The sequence below is a fragment of the Scomber scombrus genome, chromosome 14 (assembly GCF_963691925.1).
Source record: "Scomber scombrus chromosome 14, fScoSco1.1, whole genome shotgun sequence".
NCBI lineage: Eukaryota > Metazoa > Chordata > Actinopteri > Scombriformes > Scombridae > Scomber > Scomber scombrus.
Genome location: NC_084983.1, coordinates 18,726,635 through 18,747,006, shown reverse-complemented (window position 1 = coordinate 18,747,006; position 20,372 = coordinate 18,726,635). Strand labels below are relative to the sequence as shown.

At 40.4% G+C, this 20,372-nt stretch overlaps 1 protein-coding gene across 1 annotated transcript in view; it reads right to left on the bottom strand.

Annotated features, from left to right (window-relative positions):
- klf8 (Kruppel like factor 8) overlaps positions 1-20,372 on the bottom strand; it is a 76,115-nt gene that overhangs the window by 7,465 nt on the left and 48,278 nt on the right. Inside the window, exons 4-7 of the mRNA XM_062433204.1 lie at positions 11,109-11,378; positions 10,784-11,018; positions 3,694-3,805; positions 291-430 (exon numbers count right to left, since the gene is read on the bottom strand). Coding sequence (XP_062289188.1) covers positions 291-430; positions 3,694-3,805; positions 10,784-11,018; positions 11,109-11,378 — 757 coding nt within the window. The remainder of the gene's footprint in view (positions 1-290; positions 431-3,693; positions 3,806-10,783; positions 11,019-11,108; positions 11,379-20,372) is intronic.

Genomic DNA, 20,372 nt, shown 5'->3' with positions numbered 1-20,372 from the left:
CAACTTCCTGGAGTTTCAGCTGGTTTTACACAATTTTTACACTTCAGATTTTGTACAGATTAAATAAACAAGTTATAGAGTATTTAAGTTGTATTAGCTTTACTGAATGAAACCTATTACGCAGTACGATATGATGCATAGCCCAAATAAATGTCATTACCAAAGAAACAAGGATACAGTGACCAGTCGTCCCCGTTTTCTGGGGACAGTCCCTCAGACTGGGATGGATTTTGTTGTCTCGTAGTTGTGTGTGTGTGTATATGTGTGTGTGTGGTCTGCTCAGATCTCACCTGTGTGTATCCTTCTGTGGGCTTTGAGGTGGGAACTCTTGGTGTAAACTTTTTTACAGCCTTCATAGTCACACATGTGGATCCGCCTCCTCTTGATGTCTGGTGAATCTGGATCGACTGGCTCCAAGTCCATAACAGATCTGAGACAGAGCATGAGGAAGGAAAAAAGAATATGAAGTGAGCATATTTTCCTCCAAAAAAAGACACACATTGTCACATAAAGGGCATTGAGTTAACATGAAGCATGCCTCGTTACCCAAAATAAGAAGACTGGCCAACGTGTAAATAACATATACAGAACTGTCTTGCCGAATGTAGGAATGCAAGAAAAAGGTACTTGATCATTACTATTTAAATTGTGGAATTTGTAATTTAGGTGTCTCCATGAGGAATGTTTTACCCTTGACCAATTAATTTATGTGACACATTTTTCCCCTGCTGCCAGCCATCATTTTTGTTGTCACAGTTTGTGCTCCATACCGTATTAATATGGTCTTGACTTAAATAAATTGGAATCTCTTTTTCAATCTGCATTCATGAACATAAAAAGAACATTTAAAATCAGAAGCAACTACTAACCAGGTTTAATTGTTGGACCTTTTTCACATGATACTACTATGATACGAATTTTATTGTCTCTCATCAGGTTCAGGTTAATTCAGGTTAATTTGAAAGTGATGTTATGGGCTGCTTAGGACCACTGGGGGGCGACAGAGAGTCACACTGTCTTCAACACAGCTGCACGACAGCTTCTACTTCAACATTATTGTACATCTCACTCTCTCTCTCTCTCTCTCTCTCTCTCTCTCTCTCTCTCTCTCTCTCTCTCTCTCTCTCTCTCTCTCTCTCTCTCTCTCTCTATCTGATTCCCTAATATCTTCTGCATTTTTACCCCCCCCCACCACCACCACCCCCCACAGTGACAAACAGAAGATGACAAACCAATGAACTCTTAACTATGTCTCATTGTCCTTTTTACTTTTCTCATCCTCCCTCTTTAATATTCATGTGATAATCAGAATGTAAATAAAGCTGACTTGAAAAAAGAGCCTCTCCTTCTCTCTCTCGAGCCATTTTATAGGGAGGTGTGACGGCAAGCTGCATTACGTAACCTTGTTTACACCCCAGTTCTGGGACAGCCCTGCCCAGCAACACACACACACACACACACACACACACACACACACACACACACACACACACACACACACACACACACACACACACACACACACACACACACACACACACACACACACAAGCTCACAAACAATCTTCCCCAATTAAAAATCACAAATATCCACAAAAACACTTTGTTTCTAATAGTCATTGTCTCTCACTCTTTCTTTCTTTCTCCCTCACACACGCACACACAAGCAAGATTACAGCATTAAGCCAACCGTCAGTGTCCACACCCTGATTTTAAGTCATAGCCAGGCAGCCTCGCCCTCTGGGTGTGGCAGGAGCTCCGTCCTGATTTACTAATAAACACACCGGACACACACACACACACACACACACACACACACACACACACACACACTTAAGTATTGTTGTTCCTTCAGTGGAATCCTAACCTTCACTCTGTAGCCTTGAGTCTTAACAACCTCTCAAATGTCTACACCTTCCTTAAGAGGACCAAATGTCCTAATTTGTGAAGTGTGCACTTAGCATGTATACACATGTGTGTACACCAGCACATGCACACACTTGTCTCCCTGTGATACAGCCAGGGCGTCTCCAGTGCTGTACAGTGGGTTATATAAGGTTATATAAGTGTCCAGTCATGGTAGCACTGCAGTAATGTAATTAGTCCGGAGGCTGCAGGCGAGGGAGGTGATCCACAAAAAAGACCGCATTTCCCATAAACCCTGCTGTGCATTAATGTCTCTCTCTCCCTGGCCCTGCCGACTCGTATCATGGACTTCACACTGAGATGACATCACACATGGTTTATGGTTCTTATATGATGTCAACAGTTTTGCATTTGTTTTATATTGGCACTCTGTGGAGAGAAAATTCTTTCTCAACGCCATATTCCACTCTAACAAAGATAGCTTTGTTTTCATTTACTGTTTCTCACCCAAATACAGTCTGTCCTTAAAGGAATTATTCACATTGTTTCCAAGAGTGAAATGAAAAGGACAAAATCAGTCTTACAGTCTTTGTGTTAAGTACAGAGCTGAAGTCAGAATGTGTTTAATGTAGCTTAACATTAACATTATGATTGTTTAATCCATAAGTAAATAGAAATATAAAATGACAATTAGTAGTTTTAGGGGGAGTTGCATTCTATAACTATTTTCTGACAAATGGAGTAGCCAGGAGCAGTGACTGTACCCAACATCCTGGAGTCCTCTCATCTCAGTGATATGATCACGTTTGATATTATCGCACCTTTACAAAGTCCAAAACCAAATCAGGTGCTCCTGCTCCTGCTAAAGATGCTGCACAGAGGTGCTGGGCAGATGGATAAACTGTTATTCTTAAGATATTAATCCAATACATATATGTAACTAAAAAACTGTCATGGTTGCATTCCTGTTTTTGTAAAGGTTAAACAGAGAAGAAACAATGAGTTAACAAGTGAGCTTTGGAAGTATTGATAGGTAAATGTTTTAAACTCTTCTCATCTTTTCATCGTATTTCCAAAAATGTTAAACTGGTCCTTTAAGACAAACATATTGATTGTACATCCCGTCTCATAAAACAAAAGCAAAGCTGTTTTTCTTAATGTTGTAAACCTTGTCTTCTTCTGGTCTTTTAATAATGTGCTGCTACTGTTTATGACGAATTACTGCCACCAGCTGTCCATATGTGCAACTTCAGGAACTGAAGGATACAGCTTTTGCTTAACTTTTGGTAGATAAGGTCACAAAATAAAGTGAAGTAAGATAAGATTTATATAGCATCACGTCAGGAAAGCTGATATCAAGGCCCAACTTACAAATACAATCAAATGTTTCAAGCAGGAGTAAGAGAGTCCTCGAATCTAATAAATATAGGACATTTCCTTTATAAGAGTGACTGATATAAACCCAAGTGAGTATAAAGGGTCAAACATGTAAAAAGCAACCTCTCCATGGACACAAAGATTGCTTGTTACATGTTCAAAAGAAAGAGTTTCAGAGTAGTTATTGATGACATGCTTATCAAAATATTGCTCCACATCACCACTTGTGCTAAAAGACACAATGTACTTTTGTTATACTGTATCCCTGCTCCACCTTCACTATCTACTAATACAAAGATCCCCAGTTCTAATTGTCTGAGATATATAAGAACAAAATGTCACAGTAAACCAAGCTTTACTGACTAGAGTGTACCACTTTCATGTCTGCATTTTTTCTCTAAATATGTGATATTGAGCTGTTTGTTGTATCCATCTGTGGCGTGGACTCACCCTGAGTAGAGGCTCTGGGCGCTAAGGGAGGCCGATCCAGACTCCGTACCGCTCTCTGCGTCGCTTTCACTCTGATACTCCACCGGAGACGTTGAACCTGGCTTAATTCGAACTGCAGAGATAAGAAGATGAGAAGAAGATAAGAAAGAAATGAAATTCTAGTGCCATAACGTGCTCAATGCAACAGAAAAACAGGGTAGAGAAAGATATTTTTCATCAAATCTATATATGATGCCCCAAAAATAAAAATAAAAATAGAATAAAAAATATTTACACATTGCAGCTAGAGACATGGATGTGTCAGTGACAGGTTGAAAGTGACAATTTATATCAATATTGAAATGATAAGATGATAGAATAATGGCCACAGCACTGATAACAGATGGGGTGAAGATACACTCCCTGTACAGATATTGCACTCAATGTGAAAGGAGAGGATGAGGGAATGATCATAGAACGATGGACGGAGAGGAGGGACAGAACCAGTGGAAGATGGTGAAACGGAAAAGAAATTGGGGAAGAGGATGATGGAGAACATAAGGCCCAAAGAAAGAGATAAATCCGTGAAATGGGAAAAGCAAGAGAATAAAAGAAGGAGAAGCCGAGTGGAAACAGACAGAAGAGAACAGCAGGGGTTTAATAACTTCTTAACAACGATGCCTGGATTCCAGCAACTTAGCAAGACAAAGACTTGCTCCAAGTGTGTGTGTGCGCGCAGTTAGATGTGGTCTGCTAGGCTCCAGAACCGATAGATCAAATTTAAGGCCAAACTTCGTCTCCTCTCCGTCTTTGTCAAAGTATCTAATCCTGTTCTAGTGTCAAATTTCTTCTTTTTTTTAAAGAAAGTATTTCAGCAGTCCCTCTTTCCTTCTTTCTCTCCAATTTCAAGAACCTTTCACAATGTCAAAAGCACAAGGAAAACAATGTGAACAGATGCTAATGAAAAATATTCGGCAGAACTCACAGACAATGCTAATTAGCAATTAACTGAAAGACAAATCTCTCGAGGCTATCTCAAGTCTCCGCTGGTCGTCCTCAAGTTTTGGCAAGCTGGTATAATTTTCTAACGCATTGAGGTTTTTTCACCAGGGAGGACAGTCACTGTAAGGCTGTGCTCTTACTTTTTGAATCCTTGATAGTTGGGAGTAATTGCTGGCAAGACATTTCTGTGTAAATTCATTTTCACTTCAGCTAAGTTGCAGCCGATATAATGAGCTTCATAGCAGCAGCTGCATTGAAGCATTGAGCTGCTTAAGAGCCAGATGTCTCCTCCAGGAATCGGTGGAGACCAAAACCAGAGCATTCATCAGGTGGTCAGAAAGACTCCAAATGAATGCTAATGTCATTTCTGCAGGATGAATAAATAAATGACAAAAGATGAGTACAGGAACTGTTTCTAGGAATGGGAGAGGCGCTACTGAAAGATTTATAATGACAGTTTTTTTAAACAATTCTGGGAATGTTTGGGTCAGCCATAGCATGTTAAAACAAGTTTATAGTTTTATATTTATTTAGTAACAAATTGGGTTTAGTTCATATGAACACAAACAAGTGAATCTGGTTAAATGCGGTTGCATGTATGCATAGAAGAAGTGTTTTTTGTGTGCTTTTATTGATCTACTGTGTTGGTAATTATACCATGTGGTTTCATCTTCTACGACATAAAATTGCAATATATTATGATAGATCATAAACATCCAAACATGTCTGTGAAATTTCTGGCGTTGGGACAGAATGATTGGCATGATAATATGATAATTATCACTTTTTAATTACCAGCAATCTGTCAAATGAAAATATGTATTCTTACCCTTACACTGCCATTACTGTCAATATCATTTTCTCTGTGGTCAGATTATCTGGGTCTGGGTCAGACAGTAGCAGTCATTCATTTAATCTATTGGAACCATTAAGCTTGCTCTCTCTCACGTTTCCCCTTTCTCTCCTCCATCACTACCTCTTGGCTCTCTGGCTGCTGCTCTATGTGAAACACTATTAAAAAAAAAGTGAAAAACAAAACTAAAGGCAACAAAGAATTATGTCAAAAACTTTGATGATTAATTATTTGGTTGGAAAACGTAATGAATAAAATCCCAAGTGTCCCGCCCTCCCCTTTCTCATCCGTGCTGGAATGTGGTAGCCATACTGTTCAAAGTCCACCCAGCCTGGAGAGGGCGAGGAGGGGTGGAGCAGTTGGAAGGGTGACGCAAGGAATTTGGGTGGAGTATTTGTGTGTCTGTGTGTGTGTGTGTGTGTGTGTGTGTGTGTGTGTGTGTCTGTGTGGTGGTGGTGGTGGGGGGCGGGTCACACACCAAAAGAAGGGTTCTTTGTCTCTGGAGACAATTAAGCTGCCCCCACCCCTCCGCCATTGCAGCCTTCCTCTTTCAAAGGCAAAACGACCCATCTCCTCTCCTCTCGACCCCAACACCCTGTGCTCCTCATCCTACCTCACCCCTGCAACATACTCGACCCCACCCCCACCTCTACCTCACTTCCTTTCTCCCTCTGTGTCTACCTATCCAGCCCTCCTCCCTCTCCTTTCCCACCCACACAGCGCCACAGTACAGCAAATGTCAGCCGTCTCCTGCTTGTTCTCTTTGCAGGTACCAGAAGAAAATATCAAAGCTCCCATCTCTCCTTCTCCCTCCCTCTCTGCTCTCATCTGGTTCACATCTTCTCTCTTTTTTTTTGTGTTGTACTCTTCAATACTGCCATGCAGCTCCTTTGCTGACAACTGAGCCCCTCAGAATCCACCCAGCCCTGCTCACAAGATAAGATGATATTAGATTACATCACTTTTGGAGAAGCTTTAATGATCCCTGTGAGGAAATTATGTAAGCAGTCACTTTGCTACTTGTCAGCTACTGTATCATAGTACTCAAACCTCCAGTCTAAGTAAGGTGAGATCATATTCTTGATCCATCTGTTTGTTCTCCTTTGGTTATATAGGACGCAGACCGGCCAAGTTGGTTAACTTTAGTGTGCTGTGTGCAGTTCACTTACAGAGCCCTATTTATTACATATTGGTTCTTATTTTCATAGTTTCGCCTGTCTTTCCTATCACTGTAATTAAAGTTCATTTCTGAGATATGGGTATGTTACTCAAAAGAAGTCAGACATGCAAGAAATACAATCAGGTTTTAAACTATATTAAAGTTAGCCTGACATATTTTTCTGAGAAAACAAAGGCACACAACAACAATGATTATCCAAACAGTCCATTGTTCAAATATTGCTTCTCTTTGACCTTCTGTGCTGCACAGTTTCTTGCACAATGAGAAATTACAACCAAAGTTTTGGGTGTGTTCACTTTCAGTTAAATCTCCTAAATAAGGTGGTTTAGATAAGGTAAATAAACGATTGGCTTGCTTACAACCCGTCTCATGGTCTGACTGCTGGTTCATCTTGTCCTGATGGACTTTGTTGTAGCAATGTTCTCATCATATCGCATAGAAATGATGATCAAAATGAGCTACAAGAGAACCAAACTCATACCACAACAGCTAAAAGTCTATTTTTTGTTGAAATGTTTTCACTATTCAGCTTGCTGCACTGAAGTGCAGGGTGTGTCAGCACACCATGACGACACTGTTAGGTGTGGTTACAGGTGGAACACTGTGAAACCCAGCCTAGTGTTACGTTCACTAGCAAGAGATCACTGTTTGCATGTGGTGACATTTACAACCACTGAAATGAGCAAAGCTGCTGTTTTAAATGCCCCATTAAATGATATCAGTACTTACTTAAAGTGATGTAATTCCTTGCGAAACATGATGTTAGGATGGTACATTAAACAGTGAAAGATAAATCTTATTAACTAGTGGGCTATAAACTATGCACAGAAAGAAAGTTTTAGTGTGTTCAAATGGGTGGCGTTGGAACATTTGTGATGCTTTAATAGCTAGACGCTTTAGTTACACCTACTAGTACAGCATGAGGTCACCACTGAATATACACTGTTTTCTAAGAAGTTCCAACATGCCTGTCTAACAGGATGTTTAAATCTGCAATAACTGCATATTTTAGGGGCACTGGAAACAAGTTGGGAACTGAACATTTAACATCATCACTTTTTAAGTTGATATGTTGAACTTGTTAGCATACAGCAGTGTTTCTGTCCACCTGGTGAACACAGGGGGGCTTTGTCCTGAAAATAGCTGCCTGCTGCGGCTGATAACGACGCTATGAGAGTACTGAGAGTGAACCAAAGCAGTAAAGTTGCAGCCAGACAGCCAAACAATGAGCCGAAACTCAGAGTCACTGATAAGTTACTGTAGGTTTATCACTGGGAGTGACGCATCTCACATTACACATTGTCAAAATATTGAAGCCGCTTTAAAGTGCTGAAGCAAACAAAAAGACATTAGACTTTGTGCTGCATTTTACCAACTGAAAATCAAGACATCAGTGTTAGTTACCACCAAATAACATATGTGTGAACATGTGATTGTTTCTTTGAATTCCATGCATTGCAAAAAGGAGATACTATTTACCAATTAACCAGCAGCTTGCAGTTTTTGTGAAGCTGATGATGATACAAGATTTTGAAGACTAGATTCTTGTATTAAATGATGGAAATTATATTCTGTCCTCACATGGATCTGGACACCCTAAAAACTGTACAATGACTTTTGAAATCCATGCTGTGAAATAAAGGAAAGTAGAAGAGGGAGGTTGTGACGAATTTGTTCAAGTAAAAAGAAAAGAAAAGTAAATAACAGAACTGTGTGACAGCTTAACTCGTGACAATATGTTAAATATCAAAGACGGTTGAGGTTGAAGAATGTGAGAGCATCTTCAGGCCAGTTTGTATGCCTGAGTTCCTCCTAGAAGTTTTTTTGAGTCACTGCATCCCCTGTTTACATTCCTGAGTCGAGGACGCTGGTTTGGATTAGAGACCAAGGTGAACTATACTGAATTTACGGAGGGACTTTACTGCAGTTTGTCAAAAGGGTGGAGGCCTGTTTTGCCAGCTTGTCGAGCTTCCCCCTTGTGTTTACTCAGTTATGGATTACACCTCCTTCAACCTCTCTGCTCCTTGTCCGTTTAACATGATTTGACCAAATTGCTTGGAGTGTTTAAGGCGCTCCTGACTAAACAGCTGACAACATGAAAAACTTTCTTTAGTGAGTGGTTTGATACGAAGACTTTCCTCTTACTGGTTCGTCAGTATTGATCATCATGTCACACACTGATTAATCTCAGTGTCAGTAAAAGGTCAAGACATATGAGGGACAGAACTCGAGTACATTACATTAAGTAAGTTAAAAATGACATGATAATAATTACTCAGCAGCCTTGTGTGACTCTACCTTCACAGAAAAAGCACCCTGGAAGTTCCCATGAGCCTTTATCTTACAAAATATTAAAGGACAGAATCAGCTGAAGAAACGTTGACAGATTGACAGACAGATTTCAGGCAGGAACATTTCCCTCCAACATATGTAACATTTCTTTCCACCGGTTTCGTCGTTTAAGTGGGAATATCAATCATCTGGCACATATGGAGAGCTTCCAGAAAGTCAAAGATAGACAGGCAGACAGATGGCAAGTCTAAGATAGCACTAACCACAAACACACACCATCTCCCTCGGGAGGCACGCTGTACTCCTCCGAGAGACCGTGAGCTCCCGATAAATGACAGTGTGAGCAAGAGAGGACAGAACCATAGAAGAACAATGCTGGGTGTGACAGTCAAAGATAGACAGAATGACAGAGGAGAGGATAGCTCTAGTAATGTAATCACAATTTCAAGTTGTCTTCCTTTTCTTAACTAGTATTGCTTTGCCAATTTTAAAAACAAATCCTGCCCGTGCTATGAACTGTACTGCCCAATCATTTTGTTTTAACATGATACACGTGACATTTGCACGTCCAGGTCTATATTGAGGTTCTGGGACTCTACTGGAATATCTTTGGAGGAGTTAAAGTTCAAAACTCCTTGCTTATCTTACACTGGCTACTCAGTCCTTCCTCTGTTTTAAACAGGTCATTTGAGCTCATGGCTCTTTTTTTCTGTCTTGTGTCTTCTCAAATACATCCATACATGTTCGAGCCAAAATCCGGTCTGGAATATGCAAGTGGACAAAAAAGCCTCAGTGGACACGAGTGAACAATCTGATGTCTGTTCGATGGGGAAATAGAGATAACATTGCAATCGAAGCATTCAGAGCAAGCTGAAGCCCTCGCTTTTGACTTTCAGGGAGCATTTTTAAATACTTTCACCTCAATGTTTGGACTTTTACCCATGTTTAACAGTGACATCCCATATTATAACAGTATATAAATGACAGGAAGTCCGAAAAAGCATGAGATATCCTATTTAAGGAAGAAAGATGCTTTAAAAACACTGTCCCATTTTGACTTCCAACACCTTCCTATCAAGTTTTAATTTGCTATATGATTTTTAGTGGTCATACTAGCCTAAAAAACTGTGGTAGCAACACAGAAGAACATCCAGTTGTAGTAATATTCTCCCATTCATATCATGTTCATCAGTTGACACCCATATTGCGCACTGGAGGCACACAACTTATGAAACATAATATATCATATAAAGTAAGGTCAAAGTGATGTAATGGGGTCGATTGTGTTATTTATTCACCTCTCCAGCTCTGACTCAATAGAAATTTTTCAAAATGTTATCTTTATATAGCTGGGACTGAGGGCCACAAACATGTCATCACTTTGACAAGAGGAGAAATCAAGGTGCAGTAGCTAAGTGAGGGAACAAGTTTGAAAATAGCACTGTTGCCTATTCTGTCACACTACATGACTCAGTGTTGTTGGTGTGTGCTAATATGTGAAGAAGCCAACCTGGACCCAGACTTCTGATTCTCTGCCCACGCTATTTCAGTGATTCAGCTCGGACTGGTGTTGTTTTGTTGGACAAACAACCAAACTAATCAAGCTTTGTGAGCTGAATTAAGAATGGGGATGTCATGCTTCTGTGTCACACCCAGACAAAATAATAACATCCATGCTGCAGCAGCTAATGTGGTTAAAATGTAGTCATTTTACTGTGGTAGTATTCTTAATATATAAATAATACAGCTGTCCTCCATTATAGTATCTTCCTGCAAACACTCACCAGATCCTTCTGAGCGCCCGTCGCTGCCGATGAGCGGTACTGTAATGGCTGCTGTTGCAACGCCGTCTGTAGGCATGGTTGTGTACACAACAGGTAAAGATTGCACCACCACTGGGATGGTCTGTAGCTGGCCCACCTTGCTGGGCATGCTGACAGAGGGGATGGTGTGGATGACGTGGAGGATCTGCTGGCCGCCGGCGCCCTGCGTGGCCAAGATGGAACCTGGAGAGAGGACCTGGAGAGAAATATGATAGGTTGCTTTAACCCTGCTGAGAACATTTTAATAAAGATTCACTTTAAAAATGGAGAAGAAATTTGTGGTTACCATGGAGCCTATCGATTGTACCGTGGTGTGGACCGGTGTGGCCGACAGGCTGGGCTGGGTCACAATACCACTGGGCGCCGGATTGACTGTGGTGTTTGTCGTAGAAGTGGGGAGCGAAGAGGAGCGGGGCTTGTTGAGTGACAAGTCAACTGGTTCGGTTTGGTCCTCTGCAGGGCATGGCTGGGGCAAAGAGGGCTCCGTCTTACAACTTGCCAACTCTGTCTTCACCTTTAGATCTGTCGGTTGTGAGCAGTCTTCACCTGTATCCGCCTGATGGCGAGAAAAAGGGGGGCAGGAGACGGGGTAGCAGAAAAATAAAAAGGTTAGGAATTTGATCATGTTATTCCCATGGCAATAATAGAAAGATCAACTTTAACACTAGGAAATTGACTTAAAAAAAATCATTTACATATTTTTGACACTGAAACCCTGCTAATGAAATTCTTCAGTTGGTTAGTAACTCCGTAAGTCAGGGTGAGGCAGGTTTCATTTCAGATTTTACACAACGACTCTGTGAAATTGGCTGAGTCAACCCATCTCCTCAACATAATCACATTTATTACTCTGGAAGGACAGCATAGGCCTAATTTTATTGGCAAACTGATGTATTAATTTGACAGATGTAATCACAGTTAAGTGTAGTATGCCAAAAACTGCTGATACACGCTGCTTTATTGTGTGGAAAAGCCAGCAGGAGCCAAACTATCCACCAGAAATTATTTCATTATTTTTCTTCCGTGCTGTGAGACTGAGAGGGAGACACAGCACCAGAGGAAACAAAGCAGAAAGGGTTTGTTAAAAATCCTGTCTCTGCTGGCTACACGGTCACGTGGCTGTTACTAACGGTGGCAATGGATGTGATGCCAAAACTGAAATATTGCTATATATTGTAGACGTGCAAAATAAGAAGTAGTTATTTCCAGGGTTCCTGAAAATAGAGAGTTAGGAGACTGACAGTTGGAATGGATAGACATGAAACTCTCCTTGTTCAATCATCAACACAAAAGATGAGAAAGTCAAGAACAAACCTATGTACATTTTTTTAAACTCATGCAGGGAACTTTCAGGGGGCATTTTGGTATGAAAATAGTGTATAAAACACTCAACCAGAGAACAATTCAGTTAAATGTGCCTAAGATAAAGATGACACAGTCTGACGAAACTCAGATACTGTGTCAATGTTGAATGAAACCAGCATTTTGTTAATAATTATAAAAACAAAATATTTTAAGTTTACACCAGCATTAATTGGTTTTCTTCTCCCTTGCAACAGCTACTAGGTTCATGACAAATGCAAAACTAACAAAGAAAACCCCCAAAGAAAGATGTATAAACCACTGAATCCCCTTAACAAAATTAGAAGAAAAAACTTGTGAATGATTACATTCCACATTGTGTTTCTATATAGTAGGAACATGAAAAAATATACAGGGGGATAAACTACCACAGGAACAAGCACAGGTGCATGATGTGAATTCTTAATTCTTCAAGTCAGATCTGAATAAAGAGTGACTGGATTGCAAAGTTCACTATGAGAAAGCGCTTCATCCTGGATTGAAGCTTTCGTATAACTTGCATCAGGCTTTTTGATACTACGCCCTAGTTTTCTCAGCCTCCTCCCAGGATCGAAGCTCCCTGTTCGCCTCTACAACCACCCAGGGTTCAGCTGCCATATAGCTCGAAAGCACAGGGAACAATGGCTGCTGTGTGGGACACTGGGGGGGAGGTGGAGGAGAAGGAGAGAGAGACAGAAAGAGAAGGGCTGGACGGGTATAGAGAGAGACTGGTACTGACTGAGAGAGAGAGTAAGCGATAGAAAGAGAGAGAGAGAGAGAGAGAGAGAGAGAGAGAGAGACGAAAAGTGAAAGAGAGACAGTAGAAATGGAATGAGAGAGGGAGCAGCAGCGAGTCCCCAGTCCAGGAATTGGCCTCTGTCCAGTTCAGCTGAGCGTAGCTTGGCTCTGGGTGAGGAGGAGAGGGTGGAGACTGTGCAACGCCCTTTTATCGGGTCACACAGTTCAGCTGGAGGCTGGGGTGTGCACGCGGCTGTCGTAACGAAGAAGCAAATATCAAGGCTGCTTCACAACTTGTGCAGTTAACAAACAAGCACAAGCACATGTGCAAATAACCACCGTTAAAGATGAGTCGTGCATTACAGGTCGCTACACATCATGTTTGGGTTTTTTTTGCGGTGGCAAGTATTTCTTTGCTCCTGAGAAAGTCGATTTGCTAGTCTCAGCAAGCTCACGTTTTCTGTGGAAGTTCTGCAGAAATATTAATCTGATGTGGTAATGCAGGTGCAAGGAGTGACTTCTTTTGTAACTGTAATCCACGCTTTCCCCTTTCCTGAATTGTGCTTCTGCTGCTTAATTAGCATTGAAAGCACAGAAAAAGAAAAAGAAAACCCAGAATCTGCACCAAACCTGGTTGAGGTAAGGAGGAAAGCAATTGAAAGAGCACAGGAGATAAATGAGGAACAAGGGGGGAAACTTGGCTGAGAAAAGGAAGAATGTAAGGAGCTATTATAGGCAAAAAGGAAAGGAAAAGTGAGCCAGGGAGAGGAGATGAGGGAGGAACGAGGAAGGACAAAAAAGGGAGATTGGCGAGGGCTGTAACATGATTATAGGGAGGGGGGGGGGGGACTGAAAAGAAAATGAAGTGTGAAAGAAGTGAGGGAGTGGGTGAGGCAGAGACGAGAGAAAAGACATGAGAGAGAAAGAGAGTGGGTGGGAAAGGCCTAGCGTTGCCATGGAAACTGGGAGCTATCAGCTGACTCCATGTTTTCCACTCGTTCACCACCCACCAACTCCCTTCCTTTTCCCTCCTAGTCCGTTCATCTTTCCATCACTTCACCCCAACTCCCCTTTTTTTCTCCCTCTCTCCCTCTTTCAGCACCACTCTTTTATAACCACACCTCTCACCTTTCTCTCCCACACCCCCGCCTCTCCCTCCTGCATCTCTCACTCTGTACATCAGCCACACCCTTGCTTCTTCCCACCTCACCCTCTCATCCCTCGTTCGTTTCATTTCCACCTACTCGCTCTCGTATTTCTCTATTCTCCTCCGTTCTCTTATGTGTTTTTTTTTCTCCCTTCCGCTCTCCTCTCCTCTGCTCTGCTCTCTTTTCACGGTCGCTCAGATTAAACCCACAACTCTTTGCAAAATCCCCAAAAGAAGAGACTGAAAGGCTGAACTCCAATAGAAAAAAAAAAAGAGAAGAAAAACCTCTCTGGACTCCTGTGAGCTCTGTGATCTGAGAGAGAGAGAGAAAGAGACTGAGGAATAGAAAAAAAACAGGGAAGAAGGAGAGAAAAAAACCTTCTGAAATGAGGATAGCGTGATTAGCTTAAAAAGGAGGATGTGTAGCAGCTCATTACCCAGTGGACAAAAAAAAAACTTAATACGTCATACTGAATCACAGATGCTAATTTTGGAAGGAGAAATATGGACACAGCTCAGTATCAAAAGGATGAACTGTTAACACTAAGCTGTCCACAAGTCAAATGACTGTACGTGTTATTTACTTTGTGGATTTTAAGGAGTAAAAATTAAGTTTGATCAAAGCACATTTTGTGATTAGCTCTGTTCACACAACAGTAGAGCCATTTCATAAAACACCCAAACAATAGAAAGAAACTCCTCTCTACTAGACATGCACAGACCACTTCAGCCAGCAGCTATCATCATCTGAATTTACAACAAACATTATTTTCTCCATCCACACCTGCAAATAAGCATGTTTTAAATGCACTGCTGCACAGTTGCACTGAGGACAGCATTTATCCAAACATCTAATTTTAATGGTCAAATGCAAATCAAATTCATCAACAAATTGATTAAAAATAAATGTGAATGGTAATTATTCTGCCAGTCAAGTTTTGAGAGGATTCAAGATCAAAAATGTGAGTGTTCTAAGTTTTGAGCCCAGAAGAACACATTTTTAGTATTTTGTAAGTATTTTTCTAGTATAAAAGTGATGCCACCTCAGAAATATGATGTTTTTATGAGGTCAATTACTATTTAAAAGCTCTTTACCACAATTTATCACTGTCAACTCAGTGGCAATGCTTCATCGTCAAACTTGATTTGAATATCAACAGACATACTGTCTCTGTGGTGTCTCTCTTTCCACACAAAGGCAGGAAACTTCTCTTGAAATGATATCGTAATCTTTCATTTGACCTGATGTCAAAATTATTTGCATTGTTTGTGAGTCAGACAACAGCACAAGGCCATAAAATAACTGAAACTAAATTACCAAAACAATCTCCAAGGGCTGTAAAAATAATGTAACAATTCCCCTTAAAACAATAAACTCAACGGGTTTAAAAAGAAAAAAACCTTGCTGAGCTAGACGTGTTGCAGTGGAGCTCGCCAGCATACTCTGTTCTCTCCCCCTGCACTTCACAGTTCAACTGCTCCACCATAAAATGGGTCACCCAGTCTTCGCCTTGCAATTAATTCATGTGATCTCTAACTTGAATGGAAGCGGGTAGCAGCTGTGACTGCAGTGGTGAGAAAGCAAGGCAGAGAGAACGATGTAATATGTCCACTGGACTTTAATCTTCTTGTAGTCACACTGGGTCTCATACAGATAAAGTAATGAGTGATTTACAGTACCAATACAGCTTTGCCAACAGTAACCTTCTGTGCCCACAGAGGGCTATTTACATGGCACAATATGTATGATTACGGCACAATATCCAGAGCATGTCAGCAGCACTGAAGCATTCATAATTTCATAAGAGAGAGAAGAGCAGCTTTTTCTAAATGTTCCTTCATGTTTTTCTCCCAAATTTAGTTGTGCCAGAAGCAAAGCACCACAGACTGAACCCAGGTCACGGCATCACAAAGCCTTCTTTTGTTGTTTTTTGTTTTTTCTTACGTCAAAATCTCAGTTTAAAGCATGTTAAATACATAACCTTTAATACAACAGTGCTGATAGACTGATCAACACACCTGTATCAGCAGCCTATTACTTATTTATGGCAGGTAATACAAGTGAGGTCAACTGCAACAGATCTCCCACTGAAAAAAATAACATTCTAATGACGTTTCCATACAGTATGCTATGATCTGCCTTAAAACAGACTGGCTAATGTTTTTTTCATGGCATGATCTCAGTTTTTTACAATCTGGCATGCATGCCGTATGCATACAAGCCTCAGTAAGTGTAAACAAACTGACCAGTCTCTTCATTCAATGATGAAACAGAGATGAAAATACGATTTTTTAAAATTCAACTAGCAAAGCCTAAATATAATCAGTGTCCTATCACTTAAGACAAATAAAGCATTAAATCATTACATATGAGAAGCTGAAACCAGGAAATGTTTGGCATATTTGCTTAAAAAATTACCAAAATGATTATCATTATTATATCAAAATAGTTGCTGATTAATTTTCTACCAATCGCCAGAAAATGTATTAATAAATTGAGGTGGAGTTTGCAGTGTTGCACTTCCATTACTGGTCACACTTGATCAGTGCTACAGTACGTCTACAGCATCATTCAAAATGCAAAGTAGCAAGTTTTTGTAGGTATAAATATAAGGAGACAGGATGGAAAATTATTGTTATGCAATTGACATTTATACAATGTTTACTACTGAGGGAAAGCAATTGAATGTTAGAGATGAAAACTGTTTTTTTTTGGGGTGGGGGGTTAATATTTCAATGTGGGCCTCTGACCTTTCTAGTGTTTTCAATTATCCTTTCCAGCCCTGCATGTCCCCTTTCAAATATTCATTCAAACATTACACAATCATGCAAATGACATAAATATGTGATTTTACTCAACAAACAAAACAAACAAAACTGAACTTTAATATCTAGGTATTTGGTGAAAAAACACTTACTTTGTAACGCGTCCATTACTGACTTTTAAACCCTGGTTGAAAATGTTATCTTGTCTGTTAAAAATGGAGAGAGAAAAAAACTAAATCGCTGCCATGCAACATAGAAACAAGATGGTACAAATACTCTGGAATAAGAAGAAACTGAATTCCACTGAAGCCTAATAGGTTTTCAGTCCATGTCACCGTGTTTTTTTTCTACAGGAAGAAATCAATAGGTCACGAGGTGAGACAAACAATACTGTGACTGTGTGTTAATGAAAGAGAGGATGGAGGAGAGGAGAGATTAGCTGAGAGATGAAGGGAGAGGCAACTTTGGCATTGATTTTCTCCTCACAAACACACCTACTGGCAGTGTGCATGTGTGTTCATGTAGTCTGTAATCAACACTATATTATTATGATTTTATATGCTGTATGTGTGCCAAATTTGTATATACTTTTTATGTCAGTGTGTGTGTGAAGTAGGAGTGTGAAGGCAGATATAGACAATATAATAAAGACTGAGAGAGCAAACAACAGCTGGGGAAGATATTAACCACGAAGCACGCAGCCCAACCCTACTCACCGCGCACACACATACACATATGCAGCTCCACCCCTTACAACCTGACCCACCCAGTGAAACACCAACTGCTCCCACTCTGTGTTAAAGTCTATTCCCAACTATCTCTCTCTCTCTCTCTCTCTCTCTCTCTCTCTCTCTCTCTCTCTCTCTCTCTCTCCCTCCCCCACTGCCCCCCCCTCTCTCCCTGGTTCACCCACCTGTCAGCTGGCTGATCCCAGCAGTGCTCACTGTGCCTGTTAACGTTTGACTCTAAGTTACCTAATAGGAGTTGCCAGTGTTGATGATTCCCCGGGTGCTTAGTAACTTGTTCGTCCCAAACGCCCACACAAGATTGTCTGACTCTAACCTTAAAGCAAACTCTACTCAAGTTTTAATTGAAGCTGGGCAGCTCGTTGCACATGAATGTACACCTTCAGGCACTTTTACAACTTGTTTAACATGATATATTCGAGCATTGTGGGGGGAAAAAAGAAAGATTAATAAAAGTGCATACAAGCAATTCCAATAAATAAGGAAACATAAATATGGAATATGTGTAGAAGAATTAAAGAATCCAATTAGTGGCCTGGATCAGTCTAATTAGGCCACTGTAGCATATAACATGATATATATTCACCTAATAATTAATGCTTCCACTGCGTACCTGATTCTGGCATATTTAGGCTTTCTTGTACAGTTGTTTTTAATAAAGTAAAAATAAATTATGAGTTATGAATGGGTGGTTAAATACGAAGATTTTGATTTAATATGCAGTCATATCTAAGCTCACTACAAGGATAAATAAAGTTTTTATCAGTGTGAGGAAGGAAAGATTGGCAATCCAAAGAAATGACTATATCGTTGAGCACCAAAAAGGATGAAGATACCGAGAGCTCTAGCACACAATGCACTAAGACAAGTGACCTGGATGTGATTGTGGACCCAGTCTGAGCTATAGCGCATTAACAATAAAATAAAAAGTCACAAATATTGCATAGATCACTTACTCTTTACTTGCATTTAAACTACAGAGCTGTACACAAGTTTTAGGCACTTTAGATGTTAGATTCCTCTCCATAATGCAACACCATCATCATCTGACCCTAAATTTATTCTGCAGCACGACAACGACTCCAAACATCCAGCCAGAGTCATAAAGAACTATCTTCAGCAACAAGAAGAGCTAAGAGTCCTGCAGCAGATGGTATGTCCCCCACAGAGCCCTGATCTCAACATCATGGAGCCAGTCTGGGATTACACGAAGAGACAGAAGCAACTGAGACAGCTAAATCCACAGAAGAAGAACCGTGGCCAACTTCTCCGAGATGCTTGAAACAACCGACCTGCCAAGTACCTGAAAAAACTGCGTGCAGGTGTACCGAGGAGAACTTTCTGCATACTTCAATTTGTATTAGTCAGTTGATAAATAAAAACATATAATGGCATTAGTAAGTATCCTCACTTTACCTTTAGTGCTTAATACTTCAACAACCTGCTCTTAATTATCATAGTGTCGGCTATTATTTGCATTAATTACAAAAACACTTTACATAAGAGCTTAAGTCAAAGGAATGTGGAGGAAGGAGCTCTACAACAAACACATTTGGATGCTGAACAGTAGACTAATGTTCACCTTTGTTCTCCCTTCCAAATAAATAGTAACTGAAACAGCAGGGCTTAACTGAACTTGTTTAAAACCTGTCTGAATAACTATGTTGCAACAGCCCATCTACTAGTAAACACAGACATCAAAGTGTGTGTCTACACTCCCTGTCTCTCTATAATAAAAGCAATAAATAAAGTGCCTTCATTACTGAAAGAAGTGATGGCAGACAAAGGCCAATAAGATACATTTTGTAAATAAGATTGTTTTTGCAAGTGAGGGTGTTGAAATGTGTTCTGAAGCGTTGGATTTGCAGCATTGTATATTCATCCTTGGTGTATTTTAAGAATTTAGTTGTATTGAACTGTTATGATCTAAATTCTATTGGTGTACCAACTTGCCTTCGAACTGCTTTGCCTACCGGTGTTTCCTTTAATAGTTTTCCTAGGAAGTTTCTCTGTAACCCTGTGTGAATGCGCCTGAACTTGTTGCATCCAGCTGTAGAATATACTGTAGTGAATGTGGAGGCGGGCGGAGCGAGAGAGAGACTCACAATAGTTCACAGGTTAAAACAGGTCAACAGAGTGCATCTGGTCCTTAGCTGACACCTCACAATTTACTGTAGAAATTTCTCAGAAATTGGAGAGTTCCCTCTTTTCATGTTGCTAACTATGTGCAACAATAAGCTTCTTTTCCTTTTCTTTTCAGATGTACGTAACGTTGCACACTAAAGGCCAGCTCTCAGCACTCTCATACTGCTATCAACACATTCAATGTTCAACTAACAAGCTCTTCAGGCACTGGTAGCCTTGAACTGATAGTGAAGCAATTTTGTTCTGATAATAAAGCATATTAAATGGAAGAAAATTACTCTGTTTTCAACTATTTGCATTACTTAAGTGCAAAAACATCCCTCCTGGTGGATACTGAAAGAGGAAAAGCAACATAAATGTGCATATTCCCTCCAGCAGAAAAAAAAACATCCATTATTTCAAAATCATCACCTTCATCAATGAAAAACTCAACATCTTGGTTCAGTCATCCTGGCACTGAAACTTTCCACACCAGTAGTGTCTGTTACAGGCGGCGTCGGCAGCTGCGACACCGGCTTAACTCAGGAAACAGTCTGTTTGTGTTGGAACCAGGTGAATTGTTCTCACCACACTGGCAGATTTTTTAAAACTTTTGGTTAATATATATCCTAATATTAGAGCTGAACAATAGACTGAATGTTATGTTAAAATTAAGTTTCTTTGTGCT